The 20,688-nt window shown below is 46.8% G+C and overlaps 1 protein-coding gene across 6 annotated transcripts in view; it reads right to left on the minus strand.

The window, feature by feature from the left end:
- The window catches only part of ERI3 (ERI1 exoribonuclease family member 3), a 135,109-nt gene extending 115,939 nt beyond the window's left edge, over nt 1-19,170 (minus strand). For 5 of the 6 annotated variants that reach the window (XM_075508628.1, XM_075508626.1, XM_075508629.1 and 2 more), the window contains exons 1-2: nt 19,091-19,170; nt 9,001-9,275 (exon numbers count right to left, since the gene is read on the minus strand). In XM_075508628.1, the coding sequence (XP_075364743.1) occupies nt 9,001-9,252 (252 nt within the window). In that variant the 5' untranslated portion in view covers nt 9,253-9,275; nt 19,091-19,170. The other variant, XM_075508627.1, reaches the window with a different exon arrangement.
- Nucleotides 19,171-20,688: the final 1,518 nt, after the last annotated feature.

Raw genomic sequence — 20,688 nt, forward strand, 5'->3', positions numbered from 1 at the left:
GCAGGAAGAATCAGAGCTTTTAAAGCCTTGTGATTTTCCTTTTTTTCCAAGGCAATTAAAATCGAAAAGGGACGTAGTAAGGACAGCACTAGCCTAACAGATCTGCCTTCCCAGTTTCCATCCTCTACCTTAATTATTATTTTAACTAAAGCCGTTTCCAAGTGAGCAGCCTTGCACCGGCCCTCAGGAGCAGTAACCAAGATGACCTCATAGGTCTTTTCCCCACTTCTAAATATTTATTAAACTAACCAAAACAAGTACCATAAAGGCAACACCTCTGCAGTGGGGGACAGCAGGACTTCTGCTGAATCAGGGGTATGCTGACTTTCCAAAGGATGCCTACCTGCACACACGGCGAGAAGCTGCTCAGCTCTTCTGTCCCGGGTAAGTTACTCTGTCTACTGATTAACCCCGCCAAAAGGTCTTTGGGGAAACAGCTGACCCCAAATTTCTTTTTCCATCACTACCTAGCTTAAAGTACACATTTGCACACATCCAACAATTTAATACATTTAAATAACTGTTATATCCCGGAAAAGTGTGAAGGGAAATACAAATCAAAATCAAAACACAAGGGAACTGGCAGGAATATGGAAACATGATGAAACACTGGGACAAGATGATGTGAAGACAAATTCTGCTGCCCGACCATTGAATATCCAAGGTTTCTTCCTCCTCCTGCTCTCAGGTAAACCTCACTGCCTATCCCCAACACTCAGGCACTGGAGCCCAATGTCAAAAGCTGGATTTCCTCAAAGATAAATTCTGAGTTGCATTTTGGGTTCTGCACTGGCATAAAACCTGGCTCTTATTTTCAGGTACTTCCTTACAACTGTGAGGGTGAGGGACCATTTCTCTTTCTTTAATAGAAGCTGAAATTCCCATCTAATCACATGCCTCCAGGAGCTTGAGCTTTAAGAGAGACATCTAGTCCATGCACCTGCCCAAGGGCAGCATCACCTCCCCCTAAATCATTTTCTGACTTCGTCTAGGCTGTTTTTACAGACTCCAATAAGAGAGACTCACACGCTCCCCAGGCACTCTATCCTCCTGTTTCATTAGTCTTATCATTGGAAAGTTTTTCCTGATGTCTAATCAGAATTTCCCTTGCTGTTGTTGACATTCATGACTTCTCTTCCTACCCACAGCAGACACAAGCCAGAATATTGCCTTTCTCGTTTTTGTAACGGAAGACCTCATCATACATACCTTTCTCTTCACTGCGCTAAACACAACCCCAACGCCATCCAGCATGCACACACAGCTTGTGTTTTGCAGACCCATGGTTGCACTCATGGTTTCTCTTTTGGACGCTCTTGAAATGGTCTCAATTTTTTTTTTTTTGAAGTATGGAGTCCAAAGTGAAACACTTCCCCAGCTGAGGTATCTTCTTACAGGGCCAAGAAAAGGAGGATCCATGTGTCTCACAAATGACATTTTGCCCCTAAACTTGTCACTGTGGTCTCTGGGACTTCTTTCATACCTGCCATTGTACCTGAAATCTCAACAGCTGCCTCACAACTCTTGTCCTGCCATCCTGAACAAAACTTTTGGTAGCCGTTTGCTCCCGGGCTGGTTCCTGCCTCTCAACATCAGCATCAGCTCATCTGCCAAAACCCACAAAGCTATTTTGATCTTTCCAGCAGCATGCAGACATCACAAATAAGGCAGAACCTCCCTCCTCTTTCCACACCTGGGATGAGAAATACAGACCAACAGACATCAACATTTCAACTTGTTTCTTCAAGCACTACTGACATACATTTAACCACCCAGAAAATCTCCACCGACACAGCCAACAACAATTTAAGCTTGACAGTTTGGGGGAAGTTTAGTACTCAAACCAGGCTACAAACAGCACACACATATTTCCAAATATTACCTTTACATTACAAGACGACAACTACACTATATCCTTTTTCACGTCCGCTCCTTTCTACTGCAGGCAACCAGCCTGTGCAGTCCTTGTTGCAGAATTATCAAATCATTTCAAGACCCAACCTCTTCACCTGATATTGAGCAGCACAAACGATCAATGTTCCCAGCAACACTAAAACATCTGGGATGGGTAGAAAGGGCATGTTAGTGCATGTAAATGAACAGCCAGGGTTTTACAAACATCACAACTAGCTGCTGGTGACAGTGCATTTCTGCCTGGCAGAGAGGAACTAAATAATGTAACCAAGAGCTATTTTGCCAGCTAACAAGTGCACAGACTGAAAAAGAGAACACAGGGATGGTTGCACAGCTAGCTTGGCACAAAGGGGAAGAAAGCATGAGACTTAGGCATGTCCTGTGCCCTTCTTGCCAAAAATTGCTGAGCTGCACTTCCTCTTTACCAGGAAGGTTTTGTTCAAAACTAAGAGAAGATCCCCTTAGTGCAGCAAAGACCATTCCCCAGGAACCACAGCAGCCTGAGAAGCAGCATCCCCGTGCAGCACTCTAGACAGATGCCACACCATGGAAGAACACTGCCTGTTTTTAAAACATCATGCTGGGAGGGATGCAAAATACCCCCTGTGCCTCAGCAGCAGCAGGCACGCACCCATCATCAGCGACCGTACAGGGCCATGCACACGGCAGGACAAGCATAGCGAACGTACAAACCTGTGGCACCCATTCCCTTCACGTCAGAAACGCACGTGGTGTGAACATTTCCAACGGCACACGTTACCCTCAGCAGCAGCTTTACGGAGAGGCAAAGAAACCTTTAAACACAATACAGCGGACTTGCACATTCCTGAGCTAGCCTGGATCTTTTCTTTTCAGGGTGACTGCCGCTCAACTACTTTCTGCTGTAACAACAAGTCTACTTAACTTTGCAACTTGTCACCTAAACGATGTGTAATGTTTGCACAGCTAAGGATACAGTGTTCAAACAGCACAGGTGGGGAATTGCACGCCAGGATGCATAGCTGATGTGGGGTCTCCGCACGCTGCAAGGGAAAGGGCAACATGACTGATTGCTTTAAAGTAGTCATCTCATCGGCCTGTCAATAACCAGCCGAAAGCTAAGCAGGTTGGGTCAGGTTAGGACTGCAGCAATTGGCCACCTGAGTGCCTTGGTATTTTAGGCTTGTTGCTATAATAATGCTGGGTTTATATCTTTAAATAAGAAATTGCTTTGAATTTTTTTCATATATCAGATGTCTTGCCTGGTGGTCTCGTGGTTGTGCTCTCCAGGAGATTTGGGTTCAGTAACTGTTCATGTTCTCTAGCTCATCAGGTTTTAAATAAATATAGCTAATTCTGTTGCCTGAAGCCATAACCTGCCCTGTCAGATTCATATGGGTCACAGCAAGGTTGTCCCCACTTACTGGGAGAATGAGGGAGGTCTCCAAGGCAAAACGACTGCCGTGGAGAATGCGGCTTTTGAGGGTTACACCACACCTGGTGTCTCAGACCCTTCAGAAGCCTCTCCGAAACGCTGGTCTTCTCTCTACATCTTTTTAAAGACAGACATTATTCTCCCTATTGGTCAAAATAAGATTTCACAACAGTCCAACAAAATTGCAATGAAGCACATGACATATGGAAAATATGATTAAAAAAAGAATGGCATCTCTTTAATTTCAGATGCACCTTGTAGGATGTTGAGCTATGGATATTCATATGCTCCTTGAAAAATTTTTAACTGTTCAGAGGAACTAGCTACAAGGCCTCAAAAAGTTTTTTTAAAAGATTGTTCAAAAAATTAACGTGAACAGAAAAACCCATCTGAAACAGCTTTTATATGAACTATTTCCTGCCACTCTAGGAACTTAAAGCATTCTGACATAAGAAGAATGGCATAACCACAGCCATAACTGGCAAAGAGATGATAAATATATATATATTTTTTTACTTACTTTTAGTAAAAAGAAAAAAAAAGACAAGACTAAGTCACTGTGTTACATGCATTTTTAACAGCATTCCTCTAGAAACAACATTGTAAGAAGCTGAGTTGAGAACTAGGTATTTAAAACTACACCCAAACCTAAGCTGCATGAAGGCAGGTAATTGCAGATTAATATTCCACTGTAATACTTATGCACAAGAGTGCCGAGTTAAAGTTGCCATGGGAAACAAGCCTGAATTTCTTCACTTTTCAGCAATTCACGATCATCCTTAATAAAGGTTTTGGCAGGTGATTTCTAATGCACTGAGCTTAACAGCCACACAAAAACCGTGCAAGAAGAAAGCTGCTACGCAGGGGTGTCTAGATAGAATAGGTAGGCACGGGCACATCTCCATTATCCGCCTCTGGGTAGGATTGTGACAATCTCCGTTACTGTGTGAGCCACCTTCTGCATTCCCATCCTGGCCTTCAGCTAGGATTGCCTGGATACAGGCTCCACAGAGCAGCGCTTGCAAAGCACACAGAAGATACCTCGCAGCCTGCTTCCCAGCGGACCCTCCATAACCTCCTCCTGCAGCAGGTTTGTGATTTCAGGGACATATTCCTCCTAGGAAGTCTTCTGAGTGTAGGCTACAGCTCCCAAGGCAGCTTGCCTATCCCCTATCTACTCACCCTGAGCAGGGAGCTCGGCAGGGACTGCACATCTGTTGCTATGGCCTAAATTTGGTGGAAATCAACATCCATTCCCATTACAAGGTCAGTCTATAAATCACAGCGGCTCAGGAGCAGAGACACATCATTCAGTCATCCCTGCCATGGGAACGAGACCACGGGTAGAGCAGTACGGGCGGCAGAGAGGCAGCGATCATTGCAGCCACTCCAGCTGCACCTGCCCGCGACTGCCAGCCAGAACTGCAAGACGGATGCTCAGAGGGAAAAGCCTTTAACGCTCTTTTACACCAGCACTCAAGAAAACACAGCCTGAACCCAATTTAACCTTGTCATGCATTTGTACTTCATATTATCTTACAGAAAGACTGGCTCCCATTTGTTAATGTGCTTTTGCCAATCAGGAAATGTACTATGATCATCCAGATTTGTTTGTACACTTAAAAATAAATTAGTAACGGAGCATATGCTTATTCATAGTCTCAGTGTTTACAGTTTTATGTTGAAATGGTGAGTGATGTTCTGTATTTATTAGTATGTCCAGTTTCATCTGACAGCAATCATAATTAAAAATTCCCCCAAAATAAAAATCAAAATGCATGCTAAACAAACTGGAAATATGTAGGATACACTGAAGAAAAATATCAAGATGTTTTTGTATTTAAAATGTGCTGTTTAAGAGAACAAGGAAAGTATTGTCTGTAAACAATTTATTCTTCTGCCTCTGGTCACAAAGTCCTTCAGCAATTAGAAGATCTGAACATTTCATACCTTCCTCTTACAGAGAGTTTGGAAGAGGCAAATTTCTAATTCCCAACTGCTTATCAAATTTGAGTGAATCCAAGACACTGAAGTCAAGTACCTGAAAAAACTGACATAAAAAAAAGCAACCTCTTCATTACCAAAAGCTCATTTAGCAGCGTAGCAACCTCTAGGTCCAGCTCCTTCTGCCAGGTCAGGGGTCTGATACTCTTTTACACTTCCAGGCAGCAGACACACAAAGCTTGAATTTTATTTGGTTTTCGTTTAAGTGGCTTTAATAGATTACAGTGAGATTAACATCCTATGTAGAAGCCTAATTTCAAATTCAGCTTTGAACAGATCTGATTTCTACCTTCAGACTTTTTACATTTTAAAAAATAATTGCTTTTCATCCACCCTGCTGAAGTTAAAGGCAAGATACTTGGCTTGCTGACTGAGAGAGGCACACCCGCTCACTGCATTAATAAAATAAGGTTACAGGCAGCCATGGATCTGAGCCTGGAGAGCTCCTTAACACAGTCACTGAAAGCACTGACCACCATAAACACTGGTGTATACAAGGACAAAGGGACAAAAGAGCGAGACTCCCACTTATTAATGCATCTTCCCTTGTGTAGCTAAAGCACCATATGTACCCGGCTCTACAGGCTGACAGCATATAAAAGCAGCAGGTACTTATACACTCTTAGCAGACAGTAAAGGAAAAAAATGTCAGAGTTAGAGCAGAAAAATGAAGCACACTACCACCGTCATGGTCCGAGGTCCACCGACCTCTGCAGAACGACAGCTCCCACCTGACCCCACTGGGCTTTGGATCAAATTCCAAATGCACAAGGTAAGCTTTAAAGAGATGCGAGGGGCCAGCCATAAACATCCCTTACTGCCAACCCCTACTGACCTTTGGCTGGCTAAAACACTACATGACACAGACTGTGCCTCTGTTCTTTCAGGTTTTCCCATCTATCCATCCAGGGCAATTAAACCCCCCACCTTCTTTTGTCTCTGGGATGGTCTCATTATTCATAAATATATCCAAAAAACCCATAAAGCTAAGCTGCTGCTTTGTGCATATAAACATGCACTTTGATTTCAGGGCATATCTGTTGAAAGCCATCAGAAATCAGGACTGCAAGGATGCTACTGTTCCTCTATGTAGGGTGTAGGGCAGAGAATATGAAGGACCCCCCATGCCCAACCCAGAAGTGGTAAAGCAAAGGGCAGCAGCCATGAGGCACTCAGCCAGTTGTCCCGGTCACTGGAGCCATAATGCAGACAGCTTCCCAGGGGAATACCACTGTCCTTGACCCTCCTTGATCCCCATTACAGAGGCCATACCACAAGACCTCGGAGAGAGATCGGGCAGCGTGAAAGGGAATGGAAATGAAGGAGTCTTCAGGGCTCCTGAATGAGCATGAAGGACTTCCCCAGGGATAAAGCCCGCGAGGCTGCCAGTTGCAGAAGAGCACAAGTAAATACAGTGGGAGGGGGAGCAGATAGGGCAGTCACACACCTTAGTGTAGATAAAAAGATGGATCTTTCAGTAGCTTCTGGTGAGAAGCCAGAATATTTTGAAGAGCAGTTAGTGAGAAATGTGAAGTGTGCTGCATGGTGGCAAGTGCACTCTGCAAGACTTTTAGGCTGAGCTGGCTAAATTTACAGCTACGCCTACCCACTTAGAGTAACCTGGATCACAGCTTAGCTCTGTATATGCAGCCGCTTCGTCAAATCCCAATGCACTTGAATTTCATTGTATCTAGACTTCTATTTTGCAGGTATTAAAACAAAAGCAGAAAAAGGATCAGGATCTCAGTGAAGATCAGCACCTGACTGACCATTCCTAGCTCCCAGGTCTGTCCTCAGACTAAACCTCCAAAACCTGTCTGCCATTGCTCCAGTGAAAGATCCTGCCACTAAAACCTTGCACAAAACATGGCTGAAATACAGGGCACAGTTTTCTCACCACGACATATAGCCCAGCAGTGAAGAGGACAAAAGCCACACTGGTCAGAAAAAAGGCAAGATGTAGGTAGGGGCATCAACTAAAGTCTCATTTTATGAAGTTGCGCGATTCTGGCAGGCACTTTCAGCCTTTCCAGCTACACTGATACCCGTGTAGCAAGAGCCATTTCTTTATTTGTCAAACTAATTTGTTGGTGAGGATGTGAGGGACTGACAGCCCTTTCCACACACGATATGATGCAGACAGGCACTGAACAAAGCAGACTGGAAAAACAACACTGAAGAACATCTTCACCTTAAAGGTGCTATCTCACCAACAAAATATATAGCAGATCTGCATTGGCCCAGACCATTACTTTCCCTGGCAAGGACTTGGGGACAAAGCTCCTTAAAACAGTAGTAATCATATTCCACTCATGCTCCTTTTTACTGCCAGCTGTAAACTAGCTCCACATGCATCATGGTTTTGCATCAAAATGTGCACAGACCAAACCCATACCCAAAGGGACAAGGTAGATCCAATTTACAGCTTTGACAGGTCTGTGCACCCGAGGCGGAGCGTGCAGGAAATAGCCTGACATCTCACTTGGAGAGCGGTTAAGACCCTGATAGCAGAACTGGAGGCAGAGCCACAACAGCCTCCCACAAAGACCCAGCAAAAGCTCAGGGAATTTGCTGTCCATTTTTCAAGAAACACAAGAGGCAGGCGGCACTCACCAAGGCACTACTGGGGAAGTGAGGAGTCAAGTCTGATCCCAACTTGCGGCGTCCCTTTGACAGGACAAGCCCAAGGGAAGCCACAGCTGCACTGGGAAATGAACACACTGTATCAAGTCACTTCAGTAACAAGATACCACACTGAAAACCGCTTAGCCCTTAGTATATTTGAAACAAAGCCAACGGAAGTTATTCTGACCCAATGCATATATTACCGGCAATACCCCTAAGAGGCCAATTGCTTGGCAGAGGAGGGTGAGAAGTCCAAGTTCAATTCAGAGACTCAGAAATTCTGTTTGTTTGTTACCAACCCAATGTTAGGGGTTTTTTTTTTCTTTTTAGCATGGTTTTCTAATTTAAATGGAAAACCTAGGCCCATCCTGCTGACAACTGAGAATATATTTACTAATATGCTCTACGCCACTATGGAAGAACTGTCTGCAGAAAAACCTCTACTTCATCTGGATCTCTGTATGCCTGAAGTGGTAGGGGGCACGGGAAAAATCTCTCTGAAGCTGAACTCTTCCTGTCTCATTACACTCCAGAGTTAATACCCAGGCAAGGTAACTTCAGCAAGATCAGATAGCTCCAAATTATTGTTCTTCTCTACCTAGAAACACCATTATGTTGCGCATATTCATATCATTCAAACTATTATTTTCCGAAAGCTATTGGCTACCAACAGCCTTTTTCCTTGCAGAATCAAACACGGCTGCCACGAGTACTCTACTAATGCAGGTTCCCAGCCAAAAATTTTTAGACCCTCCTCAGTTCAGGCAGATGACAAGCATACATGACTTAAAGATGTTTTCGATAACGCATGAATTGTCACTTCCTTGATGGAAATCAGGCTCCTTCATTTCATTCCCACCCAACGGTCCTGGCATTGCTCCTGAGAGAGCAGGTGACTGGCAAGAGCCCTGAAGGACCAGCAACAGAAAGGAGGTGGGACAAACCAGAGAAAACGAGTGAGCCAGCACTGTGCTTTTTCCTTCCACCTCTCAGAACAGCAGCAGCAACTTGCAAGAGGATAATTAACAGGACTGACTATTTACCTGAGGATGAATCTGTGGTTTATCACATGTAGCCTCAAAATCCAGCACTAAGAAGTAGTGATATCTCTGTGGAGGGAAGGATGACATTGCTGCCATGGAAGCTCCAAAGCCGTGGGACGCCAGTTTCCTGCTTACGATGGAGCCGTACCCTTTGAGAACACCAGCCGGGAGGAGGGAGCACGCAGCTTGTCTTGCCCTTGGAAGTAAGTTTTGGGGAAACTTTGCTGCTCCAGTATGGAGGAGTGCTATCATTGAACATCCAGACGCATCTGAAACTGAAAACAGACTCACGTTACTCATGCACACATACATCTCATCTTTGCTAGTATCTCTTCGCTGGCCTCCTCTGTCAGGGATTTTCTCTGTGCTTCCCGGTGGAGGTTCCAGCATCGCAAACCTGAAATAACACAGTAACCTGCTCTAAGCATGACAGATGACATTTGGACTGAGCTCAAGGTGTCCAGAATCATGGGCAACTGGAAATTAACCTCTGCAAACAGCTCTAAATTAAGAACTATGAGACACACAACAGTCATGGCTCCAGGCACCAGACCACACCCCCCGGCTGAACCTTATCATAGCAGAACACAGCACAAACCACTTAAACATAGAAAATCTGATCTAAACCCCATTGAAATTTCTGAGGAGGCCTTTCATCTTTTCATATACAATGCAACTTCTGATACATGGTAGGAATTAAATACAGCAATACACATATCAACACTACGACCCATCCAAACAGCTTGGCCCTGAAATGCCTGTTTGTCGCACTGAACCCTCCCACTTCCATTACAAATCCAGGCATCTGGTGGCTGGAAAGCTCGTCCCCAGGGAAGTTCTCATTTGCTCTGTGTATGAGTTTTCTTGGAGATGTGATTCTAGTGCTACACTTGATTTCTTACTTCAGGTATTTCTCAGAGGAGAATATTGCTTCAACAAAGCCACACGTGAACTACAGGGACTGCAGGAACTACAAAACACAAGCAGCACTATAGGTTAAGTCTCCCTCCTGAAGAAATACCTCACCCAGCCATAACCTTCTGATGGTTCTATTTAACAAATGCTATTTAATAAATTACGTTAACCACATGAGACTGCCTGGATATACCCCCTACCCTTTTTCTTTTAAAACGTTGCAGGAAAAACTTGACAGGACTGTCACTGCCCAAGGTGGACTAGCCTTGGGGCTGTTAATAGATTTATTGGGATGAGAGTCCAAGCCCAACTCTCGGAGGTGTTACAAAGCTGGGTTACAGTGACCGATCACAAATCAGGCGAATTGCAACAACCCAGTCCTCTCGAACAAGGATATGAGTACCCCCTCTAACTATATATATACACACGCCTTGCTCCATAGAGGTTTAAAATCCATCCCCACGGTTGGTCCCACTGTTCGTGGCTCTGGGCAAGAGCTCCATCACACCACGTGCCACCCACCCGCCTGGTTTCTGAGCCAGCCTCCCCGCGCCTGCGCTCGCTTTTCGCTCTGCCACGGAGGAGGGCTGGAAGCGCCCGCCGCAAGAAACAGAGCCGAAACGGGCAAGGCGAAACGGAGGACTCACCGCCCGCAAACAAAAGTCGGTGTTTGCACAAAAGACAGCGTTTGCTCTCTCCCATCCGTTAGTCCGTCAGGTAAATAATGCACGTGCCAAAACACACACTTAATGAGGTAAATAATATGCCTTGAATAACGGCTAAATCTGTATTTACCTGCGAGACCAGAGAAACTCGGAAGGACCAGATTAGGAGATAATTGCGGCTGAGCAGGTTGTGTGCTTCGAGTAAACACGCATTTGGTAACCTTCCCTTTCCAAGGTTTTGAGTGAAAGGCAAAAATCAAAGAAGCTGAGATGTTTAAGACTGAGCCAGTGCTCACGCTGCCAATTCCAGGGGACAAATGCATCCCCACCTTGTGGCTTTCACATTTTGGGGGGCTGCTTGCTTTATTAAAGCAGCATGCCAGGCAGCAGGTATCCAGAAAACTGAAAACTCAAGTTACAAAACCAAAACAAAGAGCCCAACATTGCATTTATCCTAAAGGGGCTCAGTTCTACCTATTGCTTTTCCATCTACAGCATTTGCTGTCATTAATAAATGCATTACAGTCAAACAGAGGTTAGTTATATTCACTTCTAATCTGCCCCAGATAAGAGATATTTAAGGTGTACTTGCTTTAAATCTTCAAGCTACCAGCTATGAATCTAAAGGCCCATCACAGCAAACACAGTATCTCAGAATAAAGCAGCTTGTGACTTAGCTGCAGTAAAACCTGGTCTTTAGCCTACTGCATAAAGTAAAATACACAGTTGGGAGTGGGGGAGGCAGACAGGCTCCAATCCCTATATCAAACACAGGTGATAAAACATACATTATCCACCCACACACAGCAAGATCAGTACTTCTCTAATGTAGCTGAACTGGCAAGACTAGGGCATCAGACACGAACCCCAGGAATCTCCAGGCTGGCCTGCACCGTGCACAGCGGTGCAGAGGTTCCCGAGCCACTGAGTCCACACAGCAAAGATAAACCGGCCGTCTCGGCAGGAGTCAGGCACATCACCAGGTAGACATGGCAGCACCGCTCCAGACCCGGCCGGTCTCTGTCACACAGGTACCGTGGGACATCAGCAGAGGGAAATAACAGCTAACGTCTAGTGCCTGCTTACAGTAACAAATTCTGGAGGGAGTCCACGTTTAATGACAGGATCGGGCTCCCCATCCTAAAAGCAGCCTCCTTCCCCACCCTCCCGTGTAACAGAGGGAGCAATGCTCCGAACAAAGGTGCGCGAGTGGGGTGTTGCATGCCAATTCCCCTACACAGACAGCATACAAATAAGAGCAGCCCCACTGCAAACCCTGCACTTCCAGCCAAATGAAGTTTTAACTGCATGTTTACCCAGCCACTGCTCTAGGTGCCCTGGGAAGACCTCACATCATCTTCTTTGGCGAGGTCAGAGTGCCTCAGAGCATAAGATAGCTGGTAAGCAAACACACTTTATTAGAAGTCATGTAAAGCATTTATAATGGCTATGACGATGCAAAGCACTAGTAATTATCCCGTATTTTTTTTTCCAACAGACAACAATGCAAGCAATGCAGCTTCAAAAATTGGAAACCCGGCTCTAGCCATATAAATCCACATGTTCAATGATTCCATTTCCAAACCTATGTAAAACACAACATATATATTTCTTACGCACATAGGGTCAGATTATAATCTCAGACAGTGCAAGCTGTCACATCTGGCATTCAACCCTACTAGGTTAATATTTCATATCACACAGCTCCAATTCCTTACACAGATACATATGAAACGTAATGGGACCATGAACCGAGGCTGGACTTCAGGAATTATTTTGACAGATTGTACACAGACCTAGGAAAATGTGACAGCACTTTACATTTGCAACACCCAATAACATGGGAAACGGCCACATGTGGTGGGTTTCAGCTGGAAGATAAAGTTCACGTTATGTGCTGCACGTGCCACATGTGACATCACCGGCTATAATCAGCAACTGTCTTTTAAAAATAATTTTAAAAAAAATTAATCTCTGGACATCAGCTGCAGGTAACAGGACAAGCTCGCGGTGACCACAGCTCTTGCTTGTCAGTGATCCAAGCACACAATACTAAAGCACGACAGTTTGATCACCAGTAAGGAAAGCCGGGGAAAGGCAAGTGCCAGCTGTAGCTGCCAGCTTGCCAGGGGCCCCACCGAGTGAGAAGCGGAGAATCTGCACCGGCGGCTGTCGCGCTCCAGGCTTCCCACCGGGGAAGCCACTTAGTGGTAACCACAAGCGGCAAGGAACAGGATGGGGAACTCCTGCCACATGAAGGACACTGGTGACAAAAGCCAGCAAGGCATTGCAAGTGCTCTCCCCCACCTGCGGGACAGCCCCAAAGCCACATACAGAGATGTGCACCATGCAAGTTGCAGAGGATTCAAATTCATCAATGGCAAGACAAATCAGCCTACGAACTTGAGCTTAATGGGTTCCTTGCACATTAATATTTACTTTTTACAACCACATCTAATTAAAATAATCTGGCAGCAAGAGAAGGCAAAACTTTAACAGCTTGCCTTTAACCCAAAAATATTCCCCTTCACTGTCCAGTTTGATAAGCTGATGCAAGGAGGAGGAAAGAAGACAAACACCTAAGCTCAGGTTGGAGAGGCGACCCAAGAAATGGTATGTTTTACGAGAACCTCCATTTACACGTTAAATTACTTTGTTATGGCAATACGGCCCTCCACCACATTCAAAAATAAACAAACAAAAAACCCCACACACTAATCTAAAGGACAAGACAAACTAAAATTAAAAAATAAAAGCAAGCAAGCTTTGGGAGTCATACATTTCAGTTTATTCCTTGTGCAAAGCCTGGGTAGGGGCAGCTGTGACTCCTGGCCTCCGACAGACTGAACTGAACTCAAGGCTAGAGCAACCAAAACCAATCCAAAATGTAAGTCAGGTTTGTCTTGTTTTATTAAATTATAGCGTCTTATTTTATTAAATTATAAAAAGATAGGGTAATAAAGATGCTTTTTGTAGAACAAAATTGCATACATTTAGCAACACCTGGAACAGAGTATAACAAAAAATGCAAGACTTCCATTTTGGTAGCTGTTCAAATGCATACTCAGAGGTCAAATGTGAGCCCGTATTTCAATTGTGTGAAGATGTAACTGAAGAACAATAGAGATAACTCCATTTTTTTTTTTAAATCAACCTTAACCTAAAATCAAATATTTCATTACACAAACTACAGTCCAAAAATGACAGCAGCACCTGGCTAGCCTGAAAGGCAGGAAACCAGAGACTATGAACAGAACCAGCTCATCCACTGTCACCATCCAAACTTGAAAAAAAAAAAAAAAGAAAAAAAGAAAAAAAACCCACATAAAGTAAAACAAACAACAAAACACAAAGCTTTCAGAACCGTTTTAATAATGTAACATTATTTTAGACAGGTAAATTTGCTTCTTTAATTTGTTAACCTCACAGTATCATCCCTTGAATATGAATCCAGTACACTTCCATGGTTGCACTCCCTTCACTTTTGGCTGGGTTTGTCTCCGGCACTGCTAGACAGCCAAGCCCATGTTTTGGAAGATTCATAACTTAACTTTCCCAAAGCATTGCCACAGGATGCCTATATGCTGTCCCATCATTACTCAGCTCAGATACAACTTGGCATCAATTTTTTTGTTTGTTTGGGTTTTTTTGGGTTTTTTTTACAGCACTCCACAATCGCACCCAGCCTCTTCCCACGGCAGATGAAGAGGTCCCTGTTCTCAAGAACTTACAGTCTAAAATTAGATGCAATACAACAAGTCAGGGTAACAGCAGAGAAGAACGAGGGTTACAGGAGCAAAGTCAGGCAACCGCTCATCCGGGAGATACGTGCATCTCAGTAGTTCAATTAAGAAAAATAATTCACTCTATATATGGCACCGGCTTCCCTCTATATGGGCATTATGGAAGAGATAAGTGAACACGAAAAGGGTTGACTAAAGGATGGAGGGTGCTCTCGGGTTAAGGAAGATCTCTCCCGTTTCTTGAGCTCATTCTTCCCGCTGCGTTCCTTGGCTGATATGTCAAAGGCACCACCAGCTATGTCACAGCACCAGAGTCTCTTCCATTGTGACATCACAGACGTGATGGCTTGTGAGATCACAATGAGCAAGGCCGAAGGCGCTGATTACTTAGGGAAGCACTTGCTGGGGCTATCGCACCCTACGAGGCTGGGAAACAAACACATCTCAGTTCACTTGATGACACAGTGAAACCCGCACAAGACTCCACACCAGCAGGAACTCATCTGAACAGACCACCCAGAAGCTGTCCCAAAGCTGCACATACAATTCCATTCTAATTTTATTAGGCCACCTCTGCTAGGTAACCCACTTTCATCAGCTCCTTGACTGGTCTCCTTAGACAAGCTTTGCTGTGTATTTTTAAACCTTCTCCAAGAGTAACTGTGGACAGGCAAACAGGTCTAAGCTGAAGTCTGAAGAAGTTCCACACAGTAAAGGACTGGTCACTTAGAGGAAATGTAGAGGAAGGAAACAACAAAAATTAAAAGAAGCAACAACAGAAATGCATACAGCAAAAGACTGGAAAGCCGCAGTGGAAGAGTGGATTTTGTATTAAGGAAGAGAACATTTGCAGAGGATCGGACCAAGAACCTTCTGGTGTAGTCTTCTGCCTCTGTGTGGGAACCACAAGAAAATGCACCAGGGTGAAGCTACACAAAATGGGTTTAACCAAGCCAATAGTTCTGGGAGGCCAAAAGCAAGCAGGCCTGTCCTTCCCTCTCAGTCTTACTCTCCTGCTGATTACCTTACCCCAGTTCCTGAGCTTCTCTGGCCCCTCTGTGAGCCAACTCAAGCACAGGAACCCTATAAAAGTGCTAATGCAGCCAGAATAAAACCCAATTAAAACAAGGTAGTTTCCTGCTGGTTTAGTGAGATGAATCAGCTCAGGGGCAGGCTGGATGAGTGCTAAAGCTCAAAGGAGGGGATGGGCCCGCAGAGGCAGGAGGGAGATGAGCCACTGGGAGCTGTTGGTTGGCTCAGCCACTCAACAAGCCATGTACTCAGACCAGGACATGTACACCCGGGATGGCGTGGCTCTTTGCAGGAAACAGAGAAGGTATCTTGGCTCTAGCACCATAAACATAAAACGTGAAGTCAGAAAGCCCATCGGACCATCCTGTCTGAACCTCATGTAATGCTGGCCATAAAGTTTCCACTTCATTACTCCTGAATTGAGCCCAAAGGCTTGAACATCTTTCAGAAAAAGCTTCTGGCCTTGAATTGCAGCATCAAGTACGGAGGCTCCCCACTACCTTCAGACAGCTCATTCCAATGGTAAATCCATTTGCTGTCAAAAAATAACACATCTTAGTTTTCATTCAAACTTTCCCAGCCCTGGTCTTTGGAGTGAGTTCTGAAATTTATGGCACTTCAGTGCTCTCAATCCAGAGCAGAGCTCCCAGAGCCAGGAGTAAGAGATTTGTAGTTACTACGCTCCTAGTCAGTAAAAGCTACTATTGCATATTGGCCTAATTTAGTGGAAAGGAGACATAGCAGGCCACCCTTTGTTTAATGGAATCTAGCACGCATAATTACTTGATTTTCATACACATGAATGCCACAGTTGTTCAAACCACTTATACAGCCGCACACCTTCGTTATCTGAAAAATGAACTTGAAGGTTAACACCGGAGAGTTCCAAATAAATCTCAGTTTGGATTCAGGGAGACAAGACTTGCATAGCTCAATACACTGTTCACTTTTGATCTTCACAAATGAACTCCAGAAATGTTAAGAAAGTCTATACTCTGCCAAAGCTCTGTCCTGGTAAACAGGCAAATGCTCCAAGCAGAGCAGCAGCTACAATGGGGCATGGTTTCCACACAATCCAGTCTCAGTGAGCCTAGAAAACCAGCCAGGGAACATGTAGACCCTAATATTCAACCACAGAAAAATAACAACTGTAACAAATACAGCTGAAATTTTAAAAAAAAGCAAACCAAAACTATTTGTGTGTGTGTGTGTGTGTGTGTGTGTGTGTGAGTGAAGTATCTTTACTTGCACAACATTATCTGGAGAGATTACAACTTCTCAGCTGGCATTTGGCCAGCACAGGTGACTTCTCTTTGGGGAGAGAAAAGTGGCCAAATGGTATCTAGCAGCAAAAGCCAGCACCTCTGCTCTAAGTTATGCTTCAAGAGCCACAACTTGTCCTCTTCTCCCCTCACTCCCCTGCTTGCATTGCACCATGCTGGTATGTTAGCTCAGCAGTACTAGAGAAAAACATCAGGAGTCTCAGGATGACCGTTTCCAGCAGTAACACGTGCTTCAGATCCAAGGACAGACTTGTAACAAATGCACAGTTGCTTAATAGCCTTCAGTGTTCTCCCATAAGTACAGCCACAGTGGCCAGTCCTACGCTGTTTACCTGAACTTCACCAGACCTGCATTATACAGTCTCGTTGCCCTTTACTGGAGGTGGCTACTGGACAGATAGAGGGGCAGAGCCAAGTGCAAAAACTTCACACATTAAAGTCTCTTCCAGAACTCCATTTCCAAAATTTAAGGGAGAAAAAAATAATATAAAAAAATAATATCAAGACCTACCAAAGTTAACAGAGCCAAAACAAGATAAGCACCGAAACAGCTGTCATCAGGCCTCCTAAAGGAATCAAATTGAAGTTAAGTTATCTCTCAACTGCAGAGCAGAAACTTTAGGTCAGATGAGTGTATACTCAATCCAAGGACTTATTTGGCATCAAGCACACGAGCATTTTCTTTTTAATGCTTTAATGGGCTTCTTCTTTTGGATTTTGGTAACACTCAAATCTGTCTGGCTATACACACTAACTTTACAAAAAAAAAAACAAAAACCAACACACACAAACCAAAAAACAACGCACCATTCATGTAGAGCAACCCAAAGTCTGAGAGGAACAAGAACCATAAAAGGGCCACTCTTTGAAACAAGACAAGCATTTAGTCCACACTATAAATTAACATGAAAATTCAGTTGCAAAGGCCAGAATTCAGTACTTGAAAAGGGAAACAAAAATATCTGAAATCAAGTTTCCCAAGCCCACGCAATGAAGAGTAACCAACTGGACTTCTAACACATTACTTATTTTAAGAATAATTCATTCTTAGAAATAAAAGTTCAAACGCCAACTTTAACGTCAACTGATATGAGATACTACAATGTTGCAAAGAGCAACTAAAAGATAAAATAAATTCAAGTTACCATTAAAAAAAAAAAAAAAAAAATCCTCAAACAACTGTCCAACAGCATCTGATGGGACAAGCACCTTCAAGATGTACCTGCCCGGAGCCCTGTGTACCTCATCCTTCCCAAGGCACAGTGCAAGCATAACCTATTAGAAAACTTGCTGGTCCCTTGCATCGCAGCTAAAAGAATATTAAGAGTTCAGACTAAGCAGCAGCTGTCAATCCACCCACTTCTGAAACCAAAAGCTCAATAAGGAAAAGACATAAGTAAAGAAGTAGTAAAACAAATGTCAGACTTATTAGCAAACAGGCCAGCAATGTCCATGTAAATCCACCAGACACAGGACTTGTAAGACAGAACATAAGGAGTAAATGACAACACCTTTTCATACATCCCAGTTTAGAAGAAACACCTGTAACAGTACAGCAGCAAGAAAAGAACAGGAGAAGAAATTCCTACTGCCAGTCAGGAAACAAGTAAACAGATCCTGCACTTCTAAGCCTTCTCAAGTTTACTTCAGTCTCAAGATCTGAGACAGGTGACCAGTTCAATCTCATAGGATAAAAAAATAGAAAAAAAACCAAAAAAAGTCAAACCTCCTACTCCCCCATCACCTCCAGCTATGAACCTCCACATCCCAAAAGAAACATGAAAAATCCTCGTTGCCGCTGCCTCTTGCTCACCCCGCACACGCCCCCCGCCCCGGGTAGGGAGCTTTTTCCCTTCCTCAAGCCCTAACAGCAACTGATCCCGCTCGGGCTGGGACCTGGGGGAGCGCTGCCGCGGCCACCGCCTCCCCGAGACTTCCACCCAAGGCAGAGCCCGGGGAGCGGAGGGCCCGCCAGCCCCGAGCCCCAGCAGAGAGGAGCCGGGGCTCGGCGTCGAGCGGACGAGGGACCGCCACGCCTGCCCGCCACCGCCCCGCGCCCTCCCCTCGGGCCGGGGCCGCCCCCCGTCCCCGACGGCCTCCCCACACCCCCGCCGCCGCCCCGCCCCGGCCCGCAGCCCGGCTCGCCGCCCCACACCCCCGGCCGCGGGCCGCCGCCCCGGCGCAGGCCCCGCCGCCGCGGGGAGCCAGGCCGCGCCCCCCCCTCCCCTCCGGGACAGGCCTCCACCCCCCGCCCCGGGCCCCGGCGGCCCCACGCCTCCGCCAGGCCTGCCGGGCCCCCGCGCCGGCCGGGCCCCGCCACGGCCGTGCCGCTGCCCGCTGCCCGGCGGCGCCGTGCCCCCCCCCCCCCCCGCGGCGGGGGCCGCCCCGGCCCGGCCCTCCCCCCCCCGCCCGCACACACTCCGCACCACGAGTCCCCAACACCGCCACTCACCTCCGCGCACTCTGACCCCCGACCCCGCTCTGAGCGGCAGCGCCGCCGGCCAACCGCAGCGCCGCCTGCCGCCGCCGGGGGCGGGGCTTCCTCCCCGCCGCGCCCCCTCGCGCAGGCGCACGCCGCACGCCGCGGCGCGGGGCACGCTGGGGCTTGTAGTTCGGCGCCGCCGCGCCGCCCCCTCGCCCTGCCCCGCCGCGTGGCCGCGCCTCGAGGCCGCCGCCGCGCCGGGCCAGCCGCGTCCCCAGGCGCCGGCCCGCGGTGGTCGCCCCCTGCGTGCCCGTCGGCCACCCCTTCCCCTCCCCACCGGCTCACCTCCTCGGGCCCCCCGGGGCCACCCCTTACTCCCGCCGTGCGTCCCCAGGGGCCATCCCATCGTGTGCCCCAGTGCCGCCTCCCCCGGTCCCCTGAGGCCTCCCCTCTCTGTGCTCAGCCCGGGCCCCAGCGACTCCGGCCTTCGGCAAACCCAGCGTCAGCGTAACTGTAGTAGGAGTTCACGCTGGCTGCGGCGGAGAGAGACCACATCCCCCGTGCCGGGGCGGCACTGCCTGCGGGCAGGGGACTCATCGGGGACCCCTCTGCAGGGGTCTCCCCTCGCCCCCACTGCTGCCGGGCGCAGGACGCCACTTCACTTCGTTCTGGATCAGGTCGATGCTGCCGGTGCTGATCGGTCGTAACGGTGCCCGGGTAGGGCTGTGCCAGTAACCACAGCTGATGCTGGCCGGTGTTTCCTCCCTCCGTTTGATTTGGGTTGAGTCAAAGTCGTCCCTCAGCAAGCCTGGGGCTGTCTTTCCCCCCCCTCGCATAGACATCAGTCACCAGCTTCCAGTTCTTCTGTGTTTGTGCAGCTCTCTGATCCTAAACCTGTGTCTGGACCTCGCCCAGTCTCTGCTAAATGTGTCCAGTCTCCACCCCTAAGCTGTGGCATCTCCTCCCCATGCACATGGCTGGCACCCTCGGCCAGGACACCCACATCTTACCTGCAACAATACCTGATCTTTAGCCTACTGCCGCGGCCATAACCCTTGGAAAGCACAGCTGCAATGACAAGCGTACTGGCTGGGGCCATTCCCCACTTTGCTTCCTTCCTTGCCCCCCACATCAACTCGCGCCTCCACGTTTCAAGCCAGCAGCTCCTTTGCACCCTCCCTGATACTCCACACATGTGCGAAGAGCAAATTCAGAGTCACTGACTTGCACAAATAGGACTGCGAGGGATCCTAGAGGTCACCTCACCCGTCCTCTGCCCGCAGGTGGGAACAGTCCTACCTCTCTGTCATCTCGCTGTCCTCTTCAAATCATCCCTTAAGCCTTTCTCTGGCTCTGTGCCTAAAAATATTGGACAGAGGTAAGCACCAGGGTGCAGAGATCACTGAGTGCTGCTCCACGCAAGGTGGGCTGCTCGCACTTTGCTGGCTGCCTGGCCAGAACTGCCTGGTGCCCCTGCCTTTAATTGCGTTGCCAACTCTTCAGGCTGAATTTATCTTTTTGCTCTGTTTGTATGCAGCCTTGAACTTGGGAGGCCTGAATCATGGAAGTAGCATGTAAGAACTATAAAAATACCAACAGCAAAACGTTTAATAATAGAAAGAGTTCCT

Source organism: Mycteria americana, chromosome 7 (assembly GCF_035582795.1).
Source record: "Mycteria americana isolate JAX WOST 10 ecotype Jacksonville Zoo and Gardens chromosome 7, USCA_MyAme_1.0, whole genome shotgun sequence".
Classification (NCBI taxonomy): Eukaryota; Metazoa; Chordata; class Aves; order Ciconiiformes; family Ciconiidae; genus Mycteria; species Mycteria americana.